The sequence below is a fragment of the Eucyclogobius newberryi genome, unplaced genomic scaffold (assembly GCF_026437365.1).
Source record: "Eucyclogobius newberryi isolate DKJ021-1_F unplaced genomic scaffold, fEucNew1.0.hap1 SCAF_13, whole genome shotgun sequence".
NCBI lineage: Eukaryota > Metazoa > Chordata > Actinopteri > Gobiiformes > Gobiidae > Eucyclogobius > Eucyclogobius newberryi.
The window spans coordinates 20,183,324-20,203,083 of NW_027315757.1; the positions used below are offsets into that span (position 1 = coordinate 20,183,324).

The following is a 19,760-nucleotide window of genomic DNA, read 5'->3' on the forward strand; positions in this document are numbered from 1 at the left end:
GGTTTTAGACCTGGTTTTAGACCTGGTTTTAGACCTGGTTTTAGACATGGTTTAGACATGGTTTAGACATGGTTTAGACATGGTTTAGACATGGTTTAGACATGGTTTAGACATGGTTTAGACATGGTTTAGACATGGTTTAGACATGGTTTAGACATGGTTTAGACCTGGTTTAGACCTGGTTTAGACCTGGTTTAGACCTGGTTTAGACCTGGTTTAGACCTGGTTTAGCCCTCGTTTAGCCCTGGTTTAGCCCCCGTTTAGCCCCCGTTTAGCCCTTGTTTAGCCCTTGTTTAGCCCTGGTTTAGCCCTGGTTTAGCCCTGGTTTAGCCCTGGTCCTTGCTTCGCTCACCCGTAGCCGCTTGATGCCGGCGCGTGTGATCTGCTGGCAGTCGTACAGCTCGATGCGGTCCAGACTGTGGCAGGTCTTGAGGTGCTCCAGCGAGGCGTCTGTGATCAGGGGGCAGTTGTCCAGCTCGATCACCTCCAAACGGTCATGAGCGCACGGTCCGCTCCCCAAGTGTCTGATGCCGTCGTCTGTTATGAGCTCACAGTGAGACAAACTCTGCAAAATACATACGAGAAACAGGGTAAGCAGTGGCTCCAGTTTTAATAATGAAATGTTCTCTATATTATTTTATTATTTACACATTTCTGCTCTTGGGATTTATTGACAGGCCAGCGGAGGATATGGTGGAGAGAGCGGAGACATTGGGAAAACAGTCAATCTTAATCTTATATTTGACCAAAACAGAACATTAAGTACAAACTGTATAAAGTTGATCTGATACTTAAGATGCTTAATCATTTGCCTGACCCGCCAGCCCCGCCCACATTCTGTTAGAATGCGTAAGGGTCTGGAATCCGAGTCAGAGCCAATGAAGTCGTCGGTCATCCATTTACTGACCAATCCCAGTCAGAGGTTTTAAGGCGTCACACTGAGATACGGAAGTAGCTTTTTACCCCCGTTCCAAAACATTCGCTCGTGACCCGGCTCGTGACCCGGCTCGTGACCCGGCTCGTGACCCGGCTCGTGACCCGGCTCGTGACCCAGTGTTTACTTTTGCTCTCGCTTCGGTTTGAACAATCAGGAAAGTCCGCTCTACTTCCCATGATGAACGTGCGTTAGATGCGGTTATACGAAGGGCGTCATCGCGATTCAGGCGACATTTTCTGCGTTCGGAGACGGATAACGCGGAACACGCCTTATTGACATGGGCTACGTAATATCCGGTTTTTGCGTCACGTCTATTGGTTCTGTCTCTGCTCTCTAAACTCCGCCCTAGATATTGAAATCCAGTGGTCAAGCCTCAGATACTCAGGTTTTGTAAAGTAGTCTGTCAAAACGTGTTGGGAATGGATGGTCAGACAACTTAATCATAAATACCATTCTATTTACAGCTTTATTTAAAAGGTGCACGACACTTTCACTTCAGTACGAGCTTCTGCTGCGAGGTGATTTTTTCCCGACATGTTCCACACGATGGCAGAGGTTTGGACTTGTGTCAGGCAGAGGTGGGAGCAAGTCCTTGTTTTGAATGTCCCCAGTCAGTGGCCCACAACCCAAGGCAAGGCAAGTTTGTAGAGCACGAGAGTCAAGTCCTCTGATTTGAGATGCTTTGTGTCTTCTCAAGTCACAAGGCTCCAAGTCGAGTCCCAAGTCATAGTCCATTTTAGTCACATCAATTCATAAGAAAAATAAATAAATACAAATCTTAAACTAATCCTCCAAGCAGTTATTTCATTGCAGGTTTTCAATTTTTCAAGAATGGCTCAAAAATACACGAAAAACACATTCTTACGGTGAACAAGGTCGCCTCTCCGTAGATCTAACCTGTAACTTGACCCAATGGAGATGAGATAGATTTGTTCAATGCCACTGTGGCGCATTGCAGGCAAAGCAATAACATCTCCATGGAGACAAGGAAAGCTGTGGTGGACCCTTAACCAGAAATGTTACATACAGCACCTTTAAAAGATGAAATACAAAAATGAGAAACATTTACCAAGACTTGCAAACGAGGGCAGTGGATCGACAGCTGGATGAGTGTCCCGTCTGTGATCTGATCAAAAACAGAGACACTTTTTACCTGTGGCTTGGGCACATTTATTCTACAGCTGTAAAGACAATTACCTGAACACATTCTTCTAAATCCATCTTCTCCAATTCATGACAATTCTGCAACAGAACAATAACGAACATTATTCCAAATCTGTTATTCTTCTAAAGATGTTCTGGCCATTTGGTGGACAGGACAGCTGTAGAAATGGGGCGAGAGGGTCGAGGCTGGGAAGCGACACCACAAACACATGTGCAAAGTTTGAGATGTAGGAAACAAAACCATGAATCTCAAGTTGCCTTTGGTCAGAAAACCAGGGCAGACTCACCCGCGCTAATGTAGTGAAGCCAACGTCTGTAAGCTGAGAGCAGCGAGCCACTTCTAATATTCTGAGGACAAAAAGACAACGACAGAGTTACACGAGAAGTGGCTCGCTTACAGTCAGAAGAGAAGAGCTGTGAGGAAGGGAAAAGAGCTGAGATTAGTGCTGCGTATCCATCAGTCTAGTCTAGACTGCAATTATTGCTCCAAACAATAATGACATGTGTGCAAGTGTTTAGAAGAAATACAACAATAAAAACAGTGCTTCAAGCACTGAAGTATTCATAGAACTGTAGTTACACTTGTAACTGTTTTTGAGTGGTTGTGCTCCTCCAAAACAAGGATCATAAAACATGACATATAAATGATAAGTCCAAACTTCCTCTATGGGTTAACTATTGTTTCAAATAATAACTTATGACTAAGATAATTACACTCTTTTATCCATAATCCAGAAACCCTCCTTGAAAAGCATCAGAAGGAGGATGTGGGATGTAAAAGTGATTTTCACTGCTTCGTTAATGTATTCAGAGCAGCACTGCTGCTGTGCAGGAAGATAAAGTCTGAGATGAATCTTGAGATCACTTTTAATGCTTGAACAATTTGAATAAATGTTGTCATAACACCATTTGCATAAAAATATATTATTCTCAGACCACAGTGGACTGACAGCTTGGTGCCCACATCAGGACTTATAACGCTGCAGCCTTTTGACACGCAATTTAGAGCCATGAAGTAATGCTCATTTATGGCCAGTTTAACCACAAGTTATTGTCAAATTGAAATGTTAAATGTGTTTTGTGGCCTTAAAAAAAACACATTAAAGGTTGTATGGACGATTTTTTTCAGCAAATTTTTTATCATTTTTCCTCGTGGCGTGGATAAATCATTTGTCCTGCCACGTATCAATCATAAAACGCACCTACCGCTCACCTGCAGCCGTGTCAGGCTCGTGCCCACGTTTCCGCGTGCCTAAGCGCATTGATCTATCATAATATAGTTCCCTCAGTGTACGGGGCAAAATGAAGACGGAGAAAGACAGTTCGAGCTGACGCAGAAGTGGACAGAAATCTACGGGAGACGAGAGATGCGATGCGCTCCGTTGCGCTAGTAAACAAACGCACGTGTGTGTTGTATCAGTCCGCACGGGGGAGTGCGCATGCGCACTTCCGCCTGCGTTCTCAAATCGCCGAAAAATCATCCATTGCGCCTTTAAGGACAAAGTTACGACAGATTGGCCTCCATTGTTCCTTTTTAACTGCAATATTTGAAACTGACTATAGAGAACAACCATAGAGAGATTTGAAGTTTGAAAAACATAAGAAATGATCTCCAAATAACACCAGAACAAATATATAAGTGAAAAGCCTTGTGTGATAACTACTCAATTCCCGTCATTTTACTTATACATAACTCATGACTACAGGACTTATTGTTTCTGATTCATGCTCTGCTGGAGGTGCGCTCTACCTGAGGCGGGGGCAGTTCTGTCCCAGAGCGTGCAGGATGGCGTCCGTGATGTTGGCACAACCCGAAACGCAGAGCGACTGCAGCCGGTGGCAGCCTCGGCAAATGGTGATGAGGCCTTCGTCCGTGATCTGCTGCTCCGCACACAAGACGCAGAGAGAGTCAGGACGTTAGAGCCGGAGCAGCACTCATCGTTCTGCAGTTCCACTCACCGCGATTAGCAAACGGCAAAGGCAGCACTTAATTCAGTTACATAATGGGTCCGATTCCGAAACAAACTTAAAAAAAAATAGCCCCAAAACTTCAAAAAAATTACCTTTAAATTTAAAAATAATTACCGCAAAACTTAAAAAAAATAACCGCAATTAATTTTCATCTGCACAGTACAAAATCTAAAACAAATACAAAATTATCATTATCAAATCAAAATGTCAAAAAACAACTTTCATCGCTAACACACTTTATTGTAAATTTTCTCCATCACCATAATTCAACCTTTATTTACGTATTTAAAACGTCTGAAATGTACAATAAAAGCATTTGTTTGATTAATCGACAGGCCAAACGATTTTTTCCATTGAACATTTGTACATTTGTGTACATAGTAAGCCTATTCTTTATTCTTACTTTTTTTTATCTTATAGCATATTGTTATTCTTAATCCATAGTCAATTTTAATGGTTTCTCTTTTGACTTATTCATTGTTCATCGTTCAGTGCAACATAAAACATAGAAGTTCCTATGTTTGTGAATTCTGTTCATTGACAATTAACTAATATTAATTGTTAATTGGCAATGAATCTCTGAAAAAAAAAATAAGAATAATAGAAGTATAAATTGGGGGATTGGTCAATTTCAAGTACTTAAATTTCAACCAGGATGAAGCTTATGCTAATGTCACTGTTTCTCAAAGATCTGGCGCCTCTATTGTACTAAATTAAATAAATCAAAGTACACATAGCTGCTTATTACCCTCTAAAACCGCACAAATGATCACGTTTTGCGTGTGGGAACCGTTCACTTACGGAACACGTCTGTAAGTTGAGCGTGACCAGCTCTGGACAGTGGGCGCCGATGTGTTTCAAAGCCTCGTCCTCGAGCTGCAACACATTTCATTAGACACATTTATGAAGCCCATAAAACACAAACACGGTTGTTGCTCGTCGACAGATCAGGGCCGCGGCGTTCTCAAACACAAATCCTCGGCGCTGGACGGGAAGCGCGGCCGTCTGTCTGTTTGGACTGAAAACAAGAGGAAGTCTGAGCGGCCGACGCAGGCTTCATTCTGAAATGGACATTTTTGGATCGCAAACTATGATTAGAATCGGTTTATTCTTCCGTTGTCTCATTGTTGCTTAATGTTAGATTTTGTATTTTTACAATGCCAACTTTTATAGGAATGTTTTACCGTGTTTTCCACACTATAAAAGGCAATGAAGGGTCCATTTTCAATCATTTTTCATTTACCGTATTTTCCGGAGTATAAGTTGCACCAGCCAAAAAAATGCATAATAGAGAAGAAAAAAACATATATAAGTTGCACGTGAGTATGAAATGTGGTTATAAGTGTGAAAATAACAAATATCATAAGTATAAATATAAGTATAAGTCGCACACTGGCCAAAATTATGTAAAAAGGTGCGACTTATAGTCCGGAAAATACGATACAAGGCGCACTGTCAATGAATGGTCTATTTTTCATAATTTTTCATAAATAAGGCGCCCCGGACCATAAGATGCATAAGCGAAACAAAACGTGTACCACATAGAACCGCTTCGAGGTCACTAAGCACAACCAGAATTAATCCATATATAAGACGCACTGGATTATAAAGCGTTAAAGTCGTTTTTTGACATAATTAAAGGCTTTTAAATGCGCCTTATAGTGCGGAAAATACCGTAGCTTTTTTTTTCTGTTGTTGTGATTCAAACATGTAACATTTTTAAGTCAATTTTCAATTAATCAAAAGCGAAGCTCAAAATTCTGACCAAACACTATAAAAAAGGCAGTCGCAATGAACAAGAGGACATTTTATTTTATATATTCTTCACATGAATTAGGGTGGCCCCCCGAAATAAAGTATCTGTAACAGAGGTTGTAGGGAAGAGGTTCACGAGCTTCTTCAGATCCAACGTCAGTATTTGTACATTTTGCACGGCGCTCGCCTCAAAACGCTCAACAAAATGACCTTATTCATTATTACAGTGGATGCAACGATAACAACTTAAATATCGTGATACTGCGCCGTCGAAAGTCTCACTAATACATCGTTGGCTGTCACAATACAAGAATTTACGAGCTCTTTGTTGCGGCCGAGGGAACTACGTAGACCGTGTTCCATTGCTCCAGTGCGGACGCAGCTGTTACGAAGCGCCGTTATGATCCTTTTAAAGTCTTTGGAAAGCATTCTGTGGAAGGCATTTGAAAAAGGAAAACGTTGCAGATCTACAATCCTGTTCTACCTCCACCGCTAAACGAGCATCGCACCGTGACATTTGCATCTCGTTACATCACTGAGCTGTCTATAACACACGCTAAAATGCACTAAATCAATGCGCCTCGTACCTGAGTGCACCCTTTGAGGAACAGCCCCTTTAGACCGGGACAAGACCGGACCAGAGCCTGGATGCCGTCCTTGGTCACCTGATCGCACCACGAAATGTTGAGCTGCTCCAAGTTCGGACAGCCCTCACTGACCAGACGAGAGGGAAAGCAAAAAGGGAAAAACGAGTTAGCGCCGTGGGTTTATTTGACCCGTTTGTGTTTGTTCTTTCCTCGCACCTGAGAGCTTTGAGCGACAGGTTTGTGATTGAGGTACACGAGGCGAGGTCCAGGTGCTTCAGTTTCGGGCAGAACTTGCTGAGGCTGTTACACGTGCTGCAGAGGAGAAAGCGCACAAGTCAGATCAAAAAGTATATATATTTTTTTAATCGCCTGATGATTAAACCCCGATGTGTTTGATTATTAGTCGACCAATCGTTTTTATTGTGTAAAGAGGCGTGTTCGAGGAGGGTCAGAGCGTTGGCGTCAAGCAGAGAAAACATCTGAGGAGAAGTAAAAAGCTATTTCCTCGTACTTCAATGTCGTTTTTGTGCAATCGTTTTTGAGCGATTGCATCAGTTTCCATTCAACGTCCCATTTTTTTTAACGATTCAACCAAGAACGTCTTTAATCCTAGGACTTTCAAGCAAAGTCTCACAGGTCTAAAGTTGACGAGTAAGATGAAGAGCGAGTAAGACGTAGGTGAGAAAAAAAGATTGTATTTTATGCGTAATCTTTTTATTAATTTGTGTTTAAGCTATATTCATGTAGAACATTGAGCGCTGCACAAACCTGTCCGTGATCTTGGTGCAGCCGTTCAAACTGAGCAGCTCGATGTTCCTGCAGTTTTGGGAAAATGTTCTGTAGAAAAACACACATCAAACACAAACAAATTAAGGTTTGGATTAGATTAAAAAAAATAAAAATGTTGCATGTCTTTTAAATATAGATAAATATTTCTAATTAATTACAAACACATGCCAACTGACAATGTTTGCACTTCCGCTTCCAAAACGAAGTTAAAAAAAATATTTCAAAAAAATAACCGCAAAACTTTTTTAAAAATAACCGCAAATCTTCGAAAAAAGTAACCGCAAAACTTGAAAAAAAAATAACCAAAATGTCAAAAAACAATTTGACTTTATTGTAACTTTATTATATACTCTATATAATGTTTGCACTTAAAAAAACTATATCTGTGAAACACTTTGTTGAACTGCAGTATGTGGAAATGGCACAAAAGTAACGGCATTCGTTTTAGTCCCCATTTTGACTTAAAATGACTTCAGTTTAAATAAATTCACCACATCCAACAAAAGGGCTGTACCCTTCGCTCCGCTATAAATAGCACAATAAATAATGCACGGTGGACACATTGATTTTCAGCCTTCGTAACGCTCCTCTTACGTACCAGAACTGCCAACTCACGACTGCCGTTCAAACGCTTCCTTTATTATTCTAATTATAGACTCGTACTGTGTGCTTAAGGAACATTACAGCATAGACTAAACTGATTATTATTTTTATTTTTTCAAAGAAGCTGGTTAATGTAGATTCTAAGAAAGCAAAACATAACACAACGTTTTTGAGGAAAATCATTCAATAGAAAATGTCTGAGTGAATAAATCTGATTAGAGTTAATGGTAAGGATAGTTTCACCAGTTTTAGACAATATCCATTGCTCTCATACCAACGTTACGCAACATATTCTGCTTTGTTTGGCTGCTGCCAGTGGCTTTTGTGAAACACTGTGGTCAAACTCCTGTCTCTGGTCGAAGCCGCTCACCTCAAGGCGCTGTCCCCGACGCCCAGGCAGCCACGCAGACTCAACTTCCTCAGGAACCCTCCGCAACGCTTTGAGATGTTCTCCACCACGCGGCCCTGTTTGGAACATACAAGTTACATTCATATCTATTTTCAAAACGTTTTTTTTTTCCGGCAGCCACTGTTTGAACTGTGAGTGTTTGTGTCGTCTGTTCTCGATTATGTAGATTTATGTCCTTTGTTACTCTAAAGAAAGCTGCAAAAAATGTTTTAAAGCGAATATGGACAAGTTTTTACCATTTTAGAATTTTGACTTTATGCCTGTTGTACATATACATTATGGTTTTAAACCAATCGAGCAGATATTTGTGAAGAAAACATCAAAGAAATCTGGAGAAAATGACAGGAAGTGACATCACAATAGGGACACTCATTCAAGTCAAGGTTTATATATAATTTACACGCCAAACATGTTTTTTCACTCTCTAAACATCAATTCAACAAAAGAAAGTCACTCTCATCTATTCTTATTTGTCAAGTTAAAAATATTGTGACATTAGTTGAGTTTTTGCTCAGTGTTTTCTGGGTAATTTCCTCCTGTGACGTCATCATTTACAAACAGGAAGTGAAATTTTAAACCTATAAAATGAGCTATTCTGTGATAACATTTTTTATCATTTTTAGCAAAACTCAAAATATATTCATCTTAACTGCATTTTAGTTCAATGAGTCGCCCGACCTGTAAGGGGCACTTTAACTCGGTCAGGCCTGTTTAAATCTCTGTTAAATACTTTCCAGTGTAAACAAATTAAATGAAAACACATGTTCCACAGTCTGGCATTAAACATCGAGACGGGCAAGAAACATTTCCAGAACACGTTAAGATACACGGAGCCAGGTGAATACTGTGGAACATGTGCCTGTACGTACAAGCCTCAAGCAGCCAAATACTGCACTTTTGAGCAAAGTCTGGAAAACCAATGGTGACAAAAGGCAAATCGTGATATTCTAGTGACAATCTGCCGTTTTGGTCAAATCAACATACCGTATTTTCCGCACTATAAGCGAAACAAAACCTGTACCACACAAAATTGCTTCGAGGTCACTAAGCACAACCAGAATTAATCCATATATAACTCGCACTGGATTATAAAGTTTGAGAAAATTAACGGCTTTTAAGTGCGCCTCATTGTGCGGAAAATACGTAATTAATTAATCCGTTACTGTAAAAAGGAGTAAATGTATCAATCAAAGAATTGAGAACAATAATAGCATTTAAGAATACCGTATTTTCCAAAAAAATGTGCCAAAAAATGTATAATAGAGAAGAAACAAACATATATAAGTTGCACTGGAGTATGAAATGCGTGTGAAAATAACAAATAATATCACATAAAAGTCGTTCCAGAGTATAAGTATATATGTATATAAGTATAAATATAAGTGTAAGTCACACGCTGGCTAAAACTATGAAAAAAGGTGCGATTTATAGTCCGGAAAATACGGTAAAAGCTAAGAAAAATCAGTTAAAAGAGCGTATATCTGTGTTTGTCTGTTATAATGCAAATGTATACGCGCTTTAAAATATCTGCGTAAAGTCGTTGGCGACGGGGGCGGATAACGTACGATTGCTCTTTTTTTTGCTTCTTTTTTCATTCATTTCGCGCACGCTTAACTGCACGCCGCCGACGTCTTTTTACACGCCCTGAAGTGAATAAATGATTCTTTTTGAGTGAGTGTGAGCTTTCAGAAGAATCAGATGACGCCGTTTACCTCTTCAAGGCAACATGAAAAGGTACAAAGTTTACAATCGTGATCCGCGTCGCTTTACGGTGGATATAAATGTTCGTTTTCCCCACCTCGATGTCCCTCTGGAAGTTAAAGAGGTCGATTCGCTGCCAGTTGCTGCCGTCCAACGCCAGGACGTTCCAGGACTGTGGACAAAATGCAACGTTTTAATCAGTTTTTGCCCGTCTTTTAACCACAGAGCAGTGTTGTTCTGAGAGATCCTGCGCAAGTTCAGTTTCTGTCCTTCTCAAAAGCACCAGATGATGTAACGAGGTGCTAATCTCAATAGACACATCTCCTTCGGAACTTTTCTGACCGCAGCTAACGTTTTGCCTCATTCGAGCAGCTTGGCACCGTCTGCACGTCTTTTGAAAGCAGACACGCCTTTGGGCATATTTCATCACAGCACACGGGCACTCACTGAATACAAATGTGTCACTCCACCGCTTTACGGTGTTAAAATGCTGCTCGTAAAAGTGTGAATGCAAAATTGTTCCAACTTTAAGGGCAGTAAAGCACAAACGATTACATGGAGCTCTGTATGCTTGTTTTTAAATCATTTTATCTGCCCGTCATTTATTTTTATTGACTGGGGAGGTTTTGTTGTTTGATTTTCTAATTGTGTACATTGGTTAAATGAACTATGAATTCATAAATTAAACATAAATAAATTAATGATGTTTAACCATTTATGTAGTGTAGATTAGAAAAAGCAACTCAACTATCCTTCAGTTTTGTCCAGTCTCTTTTGAACTGAGCAGAATAAACCTTTTAATGTTTAGCTTGAACAAAACGATACAGTGCAGACATCAGTGTGTGTGTGTGTGTGTGTGTGTGTGTTTGGATCAGATCGACAGAAAACTCACCCTGGAGACCTGAGCACAGCGGCACAGCGTCACCACGTCCAGAAAAGAGAAGATTCTGCAGGAAAAGTAGAAAAAAGCAGTGACATTTCGAACATTTTTACCACGGCGTTTTGGCCTTGGCTCAACCCTGAGAGTGACACTTGCCCCTCGGCGCCGCGGTGCGAGCAAACGGACTAACAAGTGTCTTTGCCTGAAGAAATGTTTGTTTGGTTCGAGCCGTGTGAGGTGTCGTGAATGGGGAAGTGGATCCGGAGGTGTTTATTGAGCGTGTTTTAGAGTGCGTTCACATGAAAAGTGAGACATAAAACTTGCCTGTGCTAGACCTGCGCTAGACCTACCCTAGACCTACACTAAATCTGCGCTAGACCTGCGCTAGACCTGCCCTAGACCTGCGCTAGACCTGCCCTAGACCTGCGCTAGACCTGCCCTAGACCTCCGCTAGACCTGCCCTAGACCTGCGCTAGACCTACCCTAGACCTCCGCTAGACCTGCCCTAGACCTGCGCTAGACCTACCCTAGACCTACGCTAGACCTGCGCTAGACCTGCCGTAGACCTCCGCTAGACCTGCCCTAGACCTGCGCTAGACCTACCCTAGACCTCCGCTAGACCTGCGCTAGACCTGCCCTAGACCTGTGCTTGGCCTGTACTAGACCTATGACCTGTACTAGACCTGCGCTAGACCTGTGACCTGTACTAGACCTGTACTAGACCTGCGCTAGACCTGTACTAGACCTGTACTAGACCTGTACTAGACCTACGCTAGACCTGTGACCTGTACTAGACCTGCGCTAGACCTGCGCTAGACTTGCCCTAGACTTGCCCTAGACTTGCCCTAGACTTGCCCTAGACTTGCCCTAGACTTGCCCTAGACTTGCCCTAGACTTGCCCTAGACTTGCCCTAGACCTGCCCTAGACTTGCCCTAGACTTGCCCTAGACCTGCGCTAGACCTGCCCTAGACCACCTGCGCTAGACCTGCGCTAGACCTCCGCTAGACCTGCACTAGACCTGCACTAGACCTGCGCTAGACCTGTCCTAGACCTCCGCTAGACCTGCACTAGACCTCCGCTAGACCTGCACTAGACCTGCGCTAGACCTGCGCTAGACCTGCGCTAGGCCTGCCCTAGACCTGCGCTAGACCTGCGCTAGACCTGCCCTAGACCTGCGCTAGACCTACCCTAGACCTGCGCTAGACCTGCCCTAGACCTGCCCTAGACCTGCGCTAGACCTGCCCTAGACCTCCGCTAGACCTGCCCTAGACCTGCGCTAGACCTACCCTAGACCTCCGCTAGACCTGCCCTAGACCTGCGCTAGACCTACCCTAGACCTGCCCTAGAACTGCGCTAGACCTGCCCTAGACCTCCGCTAGACCTGCCCTAGACCTGCGCTAGACCTACCCTAGACCTCCGCTAGACCTGCGCTTGGCCTGTACTAGACCTATGACCTGTACTAGACCTGCGCTAGACCTGTGACCTGTACTAGACCTGTACTAGACCTGCGCTAGACCTGTACTAGACCTGTACTAGACCTGCACTAGACCTGTACTAGACCTACGCTAGACCTGTGACCTGCCCTAGACCTGCCCTAGACCTGCCCTAGACCTGCCCTAGACCTGCCCTAGACCTGCCCTAGACTTGCCCTAGACTTGCCCTAGACTTGCCCTAGACTTGCCCTAGACCTGCGCTAGACCTCCGCTAGACCTGCACTAGACCTGCGCTAGACCTGCGCTAGACCTGCCCTAGACCTGCCCTAGACCTGCCCTAGACCTGCCCTAGACCTGCCCTAGACCTGCACTAGACCTGCGCTAGAAATATTTTGCAATGTTCGAAAAGGAGTTGGATGAGGCAAGACCTTATTTCCCAGAAACACAACAAAAACCTCCCGTAATGCCTCATTACAGAAGCGATATTGTGCTTTTTTGGGGTCTTTAGTGGAAACATACTGAAAACGAGGACGTTCACCATTTTACATTTGGTTTACTGTAAATCGCATTACTGAGTTATAATAATAGAAACGCATCTTCTCAGGTTGATTGCGGCACCTGGTCGAGACTGAACAGCCACAACTCACCCGGAGACGTGAGCTACGGCCTTCATTTTCTGTTTACGCCGAGCTTCTCCTGGAGTTCATTTAGGTTGAAAATCAATTTGAATGTTTTATAATCCCGCAGCGTGTGTTTTTAATTACGCTTTTAGTACAGGGGGGTATAAATAAGAAGCGCATTTGTATTCCGGAGGAGGTTTGTGGTGCTGTTTTGTTAGGTCTTGGTTTAGTTCATGTTTGCAGACAGCTAAGTAAGCTCAAATCGAGGCTATACGGGTCGGCACACACAGAGCTAATGTAAAGTCAAATGTTTGGGCAGCAAAAACGGTCAAACCGCTACTGATCTCAAAACACACGGGTCTATTTGACGGTTTGACATAACATTATGACAGGTGAAGTCAAACGGGGGTCCCAAACCACAGCCAATACAAGATCAGGGCCAAGATCAGGGCCAGGGGCCAGGGGCCAGGGCCAGGGCCAGAGCCAGAGCCAGAGCCAGAGCCAGAGCCAGAGCCAGAGCCAGAGCCAGAGCCAGAGCCAGAGCCAGAGCCAGAGCCAGAGCCAGAGCCAGAGCCAGAGCTAGAGCCAGAGCCAGAGCCAGGACCAAGATCAGGACCAAAATCAGGACCAAGATCAGGACCAAGATCAGGACCAAGATCAGGGCCAAGATCAGGGCCAAGATCAGGGCCAAGATCAGGGCCAAGATCAGGGGAAGGACCAGGACTAGAGCCAGGGGCAGGACCAGGACTAGAGCCAGGGGCAGGACCAGGACCACAGCCAGGGGCAGGACCAGGACCACAGCCAGGGGCAGGACCAGAGCTGCAGATTTATGATTTTGGAGTCATCGACTCCGCGGACTTCCACCGTTGCGCGAAAGGAAAAAAAAACGGTTGGAGAACGCCAATGTAAACGTTGTTCTAGCCCTGGTCTAGTCCTGGTTTTTGTTCCGAGTTCAGCCCCAGTTTTGATGTTTTTGCTAATGTTAGAGGTAGAGGATTAGACAACATTTTCAGGAAATCTTTATTTAAGTTCTCGGCCTTTAATGAACGGTAGAAATGGTAACGAGCAATGGTAACGAGCAATGAATAACATGCTAATCGAATCATCGCATCAATAAAAAGTGTTTGAGCCGACAGGTCTACAGTTTATCCCAGTGAAGACTAAATGTAATCAAAAGTCACAGTTGATCAATAAGTTACATTTGAAATATGTGAAGAAGCGAATATTGGTTCCGATTCGAGACGTTTAACCCGGCGGTTGTAAAGTGTCTCACCGCAGCAGCAGCTCCTTGGGCAGCTTCTTATTGATGACGGCCTCATCGCTGTTTGTGAACATCTGAAAAGATAAAAGCAATCACGTTAGCGCTGGTAGTAAGTAACTAAGTGGTTTGAAATGGATCCCCGGGGACCTTTCATCTGCGAGGCCCGCTCAAGGACAACAACGCCGTAAAAACCAAACGATGAATGATTACGGCCTGAGCAGCTGAGAGGAAGTCAATGTCAAGACCTTTACCAAGAACAACCGCCAGGGAGATATTCAACTCTCAGAATAAAAATGTGCACCAAACATGTATTTATGCGTTTTTCTAATTGGATGAATTGAAGGATTATCTAGTCTGATGTGTCTTTAACATATTGACACTTAAAAAAAGACATATTGTGCTTTTGTATATAATTATAATCCATGTATCAATAAATCAAGCTTTGGACATTTAAAAAACTGCCATATCTATCTAAATTGAATTACAAACACTGACTTCTGTGTTGAAAACTATGGAGTTTTTTTTGCATTTGTACAAAAATGGCTGTGCAACGCTGCAGAATGTGTATTACCGATAAATATATATAATTAAACATTTATAAAAAGAGCCGTGAGCGTGTATCGGGATTGGTGAAAACAAAGGTAGTCGGAGCAATGTAGGAGAATACATATTATTATGCATGAATCTCAAATCAGGATTGTCAAAAGTACAGAACAGTTGTGAGTTCGAATCCTGTTTCAGACAGTTTGCTGCGTGTTCTCCCTTCTCTCATCCCCATTTCACGCTGAGCCGTCTTGTCTAATAAAGCCCAAAAATCCTTAAAAAACGAAACTAATCAAAGCCAAATCCAGTATCGAAACTAGATAAGTATCAACAAAAACAATCATTTGGGACAAAATTAGACCTTTCTAGAACAGTTTTAGAACGATTTAGAGCTTCAACAGAACTTTTATCAGAGAAAGTATGTAAAACGAGTGCATTATTAGTGCACTGTTATTTTGTGTTGAAAATTAAAGCCTACTGTTTAAAAGTGTCATAGTGGTATCAAATTTGTCATCGATACCAAAACTAATACAAAAATTAGATACTAATTTGAACAAGTATCGATACTGAGAAAAAAACAATCAACAAAAAATCACAAAATATGACCTTTCCTGAACACTTTGAGTTATCTTGATCTCTAAAAAAATGACATTCTACTGTCCAAAAAAGTGATCACTGCAGCATTGAAATCGGTATCGAGTATGGAACTTTCCCTTAGTATCGGTATCAACTGTCACTAGTTACTTACTTATTTTATTTCCATCCGTGTACATAAAATATACACTTACACACGGCATAATTATGAACTTTCCTAAACTCGCAAACGTCCTGATTAATTACGTCATCTTACCCATGCGTTACAATCAATCTTTGCACGATTATACGGTTATAGCAAAGTATGATAACTGCAAACAAACGCATTCAGCAGACAGTAAATTGGCACCACATTGGCGCCCCTCATTTCATAGAGCAATTTGTTGCCATAGTCGTTTTGGAAAAAAATCCACCGCTCCTGGATTATGAAACGCAATTGGAACATCCTTTCGGCCACGACGGGCCCACGAAGCGACGACATCTGGGACAATCACGTTAAGATTTGGAGCGGTGAAATCTACTCGGGAGGCTTTGAGTGTGTAAAGAAAAACTGAAAGACGTTATTTACCAGAAGCAAACATCTGAGACTAGAGCGAGTCATTGAGAAGCCGTTGTTTGCACCGTACAAAAGCAAATATTAACCATTCGCGATACAGTAATAAATGTGAAAATGACAATCCATTACGGTTTACGGGGGGGACGGCGTGCGCGCTCGGAGGTTATAAACGTTGTTGTTCCTCTTGGGCGCTAGTGAGGGGATTTGTTGTACCGGGGGGTTGTTCTGGTCGAATCCGTTCAAACTGGGATGGAGTGAAGACAACGCCGAGGTAAACGGGTTTCAATGCACTTTAATACATACAATACCCATATATGTGTGTGAGTGTTTTTGTTACAGCTTGAGACTTTGCAAGTTCTCCAGTAGTAATTCATGGAGGTTTTTCTCAGTATAAATCTACAATACGGCTTCAATATTTCAAGAGTTTTACAAGTCGGGACAACAGGGCATAGTGTGTTCAACTGTGACACATTTGCCGACTATCTTTTTTTGTCCAATGTCAGCGGTTGGCCACGTGAAAAACATTTCATGACAGTAAAATCTTCTTTCCTCTTGACCTTGTCTTGGCGATACCTCCGAGCTCACAGCTGCCTTTGACAGGGGGGCGCTTGCCAGCAAACACACGTCAAATGGACTCGTCATGGTACAAAACCAGGACAACCAGTGACAGCTCATCATCCAGAGGAATAACCTTTTGGCCAAATGATTCCAGTTGGGCCCAAAAGAGGCAGATGCACCGTTAACGGGCATCAACTGCCTCCTTTTGTAATGCAACTAAAGTGAAGCTGATGCAATGAATGTCAGCATTGTGTTTCTCCATCAGGCAGCTGCAGGGCCATGTGGGGTAAAGCCTGAACTGTAGCCTACATTTTGACAGCAATCTGGATGAAAAAAAGGAGAAGAAGTTGTGTTGATTAAAGTTCCTTATCAGAACCCGTGATTAATATCTCGCTGCCACAAAACTGTTTCTTACTGAGGGAAACTGTGCGGTTTAGATTAGACACAAATGATAAAGGACCAAAGAGCAAGAAAGCTTCTGTACTCTTTGTTAAGAGCTCAGCTGCAGCAAAACACAGAAGGCGACAGAGGAACGGCAGTAACATCCGGGTAAGCTTTTCAAAACAAAATGTTCAACTTGGGAACAGCTAAACCAGGCGGTCTCATTACTAAAATCAAGCCTTTTCAGCATCTTTAAGGGACTTACAAACACATTCAAAATGAACTTATTAAGTTAGAAAAAAATCCCCATCTACCATTTCAGGAGACAAGAATAGGACACACAGAGTTTGCAAGGTATAGGAACATCTGTGGCAATAGCAATACATATTGTATATCTGTAATGACAAATTAATACAGAACGATCGACTATCTGATGAGGATGACAGTGTCCAAAGGGTTTTATTCAGTACATCGACAATATGATAAATATTGAAAATCTGATACAGCCATCATTACATTAAGGTTCTTTTCTTATGGTTATGTGGGGAATATTACAAATGAAGCATGTTAGGACAGACTTTTGATCATTGCCATTACACACAAAAACAGTAAAATGTCCTAATACAAAGCCCAAACTGGGCCTGTTTGGTTATGGATCTTTCGTTAAAAACAAACAGACATATCATTGACAATAAGACGATTGAATCTAATATTGCTTAAAATGTCAATGTAAACAAAAAAGGGCAGTTTACCCATGTATTGAATTTCAATGTCTGTGTATTTGTTTTTTATACGGTTTACTTACCTGCTAATAGTATTACCTAGTCTTGTGCTAGCTATTTTTACTTTATTTTATTTTTATTTGATTCTATTATCATTATTTTATTATTATTATTATCTGATTGTTATATATTTATTTTTATTATTATTATTATTATCTATTTTATTTTATTTCCCCCCCTCTATTCCCTATTAAGATAGGAGAGGAGTTTTGTTAAGAGTCTTTTTGTTTTTGTTCATAAGAGTTCTATTAAGAGTGTGTTTTGAAACTTCCTATAATCTGTACTTTCCTCCTGTTCTACTGCGTTGTAACAACAAAATTTCCCCTTGTGTGGACATTAAAGGATTATCTTATCTTATCTTATTTGTCGTGTCTCAATCTAAATTGCCAAAACAAAACATGTGTTGTTCTATTTTCCACAGCATAATTAATAGTGGGACTGCAACTATTAATCAGGATATATCAGGGCTTATATTTGACCATTTTCATAATTGTTCGTCATTATATGCACTGTGAATCTAAAACGTGCCTAAAACGTCTTAAAACCATAAAAAGCATACCAAATTTGGGTGATTGTTCAGCTTTAATTAGCCTTTTGGGGGGGCATTTGAAAAATCACTATTCAACAGACATAATCACTTAAAGATAAGATCAATGACCGGTCGCCTACTAAAATTATCATCAGTCGCAGCTCAAATCAACAGGTCTTTTACTTTGAAGGCGCTTCCGGTGTGCTCGGCGCGCACGGTGTCCGGTCAGGGCCAGGAGGCAGCGGCCTGGGCTCTCTCCCGTCGTCAGCTGTTGCTCCGTTAAAAATAAATAAAACCACACACAAATCCCACGCTGCCGGGGATTAAACGGCACCGCGTCGTCGGTCGGCGCGGGCCAATGTCACCGGCCGTCGCGACGCACGACCCCAATTTGACGCACGCGTTCTCCCGAACTTAAGCCGCTTGCGTGGCACGAACCAGTGGCACAATGGAACACAATAACACAACACGGACTGACGCGTCCCGGGCTCGGTGTCGTGTCACGGTAGATCGCGAGGTGGTCTTGGCGTGACTTGTTGATTATCGATCCTCGCGGGGGGGTCACACACGCTTTAGCAGCCACAACCCGAGGGCCCCGGCGAAGAAGCACAACACACGGCACCAGACATCACGGAAACCCGGACCGAAAACTCACAATCCACGCGCGTGAATGCGGGTCAAACGCGGCAAACGTGCTCAAAACGTACACGACGCGGTTCAAAGAGTGTCTCCCGGGGCTGTCCTCGTGTCCACGGCCTCATTGTCTTTGTTTTGATGGCGCAAAGGCGGGGGGGGGGGGACGACGACGGGGACATGGGGACAGCAAAGTGGGACCTTTAAACCCCCCGCAGATCCCACGCAAAACTACACTTGCGTGAAACGGGGTGACACGGGGTGTTTCTGCACGCGCGGGCGTCGTGGCGGGCGGGCGGACGGTAATCCCGGGGAAGGAAGCTGCGCGCAACACGGTACACGAGCGCGGTTTGGCAATAAACACGGTCCCCGCACCGCGCAGGCCCGTATCCTACAGTGTTTATACCAGCTGCGTTGCGTGTCCCGCGGGGTTGTCAGCGCGCGAACGTACCTCAAACCGACTGCGCGACACTCCGTTCACCTCTTTCCCCATGTCGGACGCGCTGGTGGCGGTTACCGGGCCGATGAGTGCGGCGGCGGCGGCGGCGGAGGGCTCGTTGCGGTGGATCTCAGCAGATTGGGGCCCTGTTTTTGCCGCTTCCCCTCCGCGCGGATCATGCTACCGTCCTGCCGGCAGCTCGTCGGAGGGCGAAGTTTGTGTTTCGGGTGTAAAAACGGGACAAAGGATCCTGTTGATTGTGGTAAAAGTACACGGGCTCCAGCGGCGGAGGCAGGAGCCAATAAGCCTCCTCTCTCTCTCCACTGACTTCAGCTACGGAGCAACGCGCTGCGATGACGCTAGAGGGAGCGCGGAGTCTGTTGCCGTGGCGACTGCGGCCGTCATCTTGAAATTGTAAGTGGAAATCGTGTAAAAGCCTCTAATTGATTGAAGGGTTTACGTTGGAATATACTGATTTATTTGTGGTATTAAAAAGGAAATCTACCTGTATCTGCCCCTACGTTTTTCTCTGAATTATGAAAATGTACATTAGGGATATAATGAACAAACTAAATATTGTGATATTTATATTTGTTTTGTTGTAGCAATTAAAAAACATATGATACCATGATCC

The 19,760-nt window shown here is 43.1% G+C and overlaps 1 protein-coding gene across 1 annotated transcript in view; it reads right to left on the bottom strand.

The window, feature by feature from the left end:
* Positions 1–19,387, bottom strand: part of fbxl20 (F-box and leucine-rich repeat protein 20) — a 20,924-nt gene extending 1,537 nt beyond the window's left edge. The window contains exons 1-14 of the mRNA XM_072442153.1: positions 19,139–19,387; positions 14,124–14,185; positions 10,809–10,863; positions 10,014–10,088; positions 8,177–8,271; positions 7,183–7,251; positions 6,631–6,726; positions 6,415–6,541; positions 4,874–4,948; positions 3,852–3,982; positions 2,389–2,449; positions 2,135–2,179; positions 2,007–2,063; positions 353–565 (exon numbers count right to left, since the gene is read on the bottom strand). Coding sequence (XP_072298254.1) covers positions 353–565; positions 2,007–2,063; positions 2,135–2,179; positions 2,389–2,449; positions 3,852–3,982; positions 4,874–4,948; positions 6,415–6,541; positions 6,631–6,726; positions 7,183–7,251; positions 8,177–8,271; positions 10,014–10,088; positions 10,809–10,863; positions 14,124–14,185; positions 19,139–19,180 — 1,203 coding nt within the window. The 5' untranslated portion in view covers positions 19,181–19,387. The remainder of the gene's footprint in view (positions 1–352; positions 566–2,006; positions 2,064–2,134; positions 2,180–2,388; positions 2,450–3,851; positions 3,983–4,873; positions 4,949–6,414; positions 6,542–6,630; positions 6,727–7,182; positions 7,252–8,176; positions 8,272–10,013; positions 10,089–10,808; positions 10,864–14,123; positions 14,186–19,138) is intronic.
* Between the last annotated feature and the right edge of the window lie 373 nt (positions 19,388–19,760).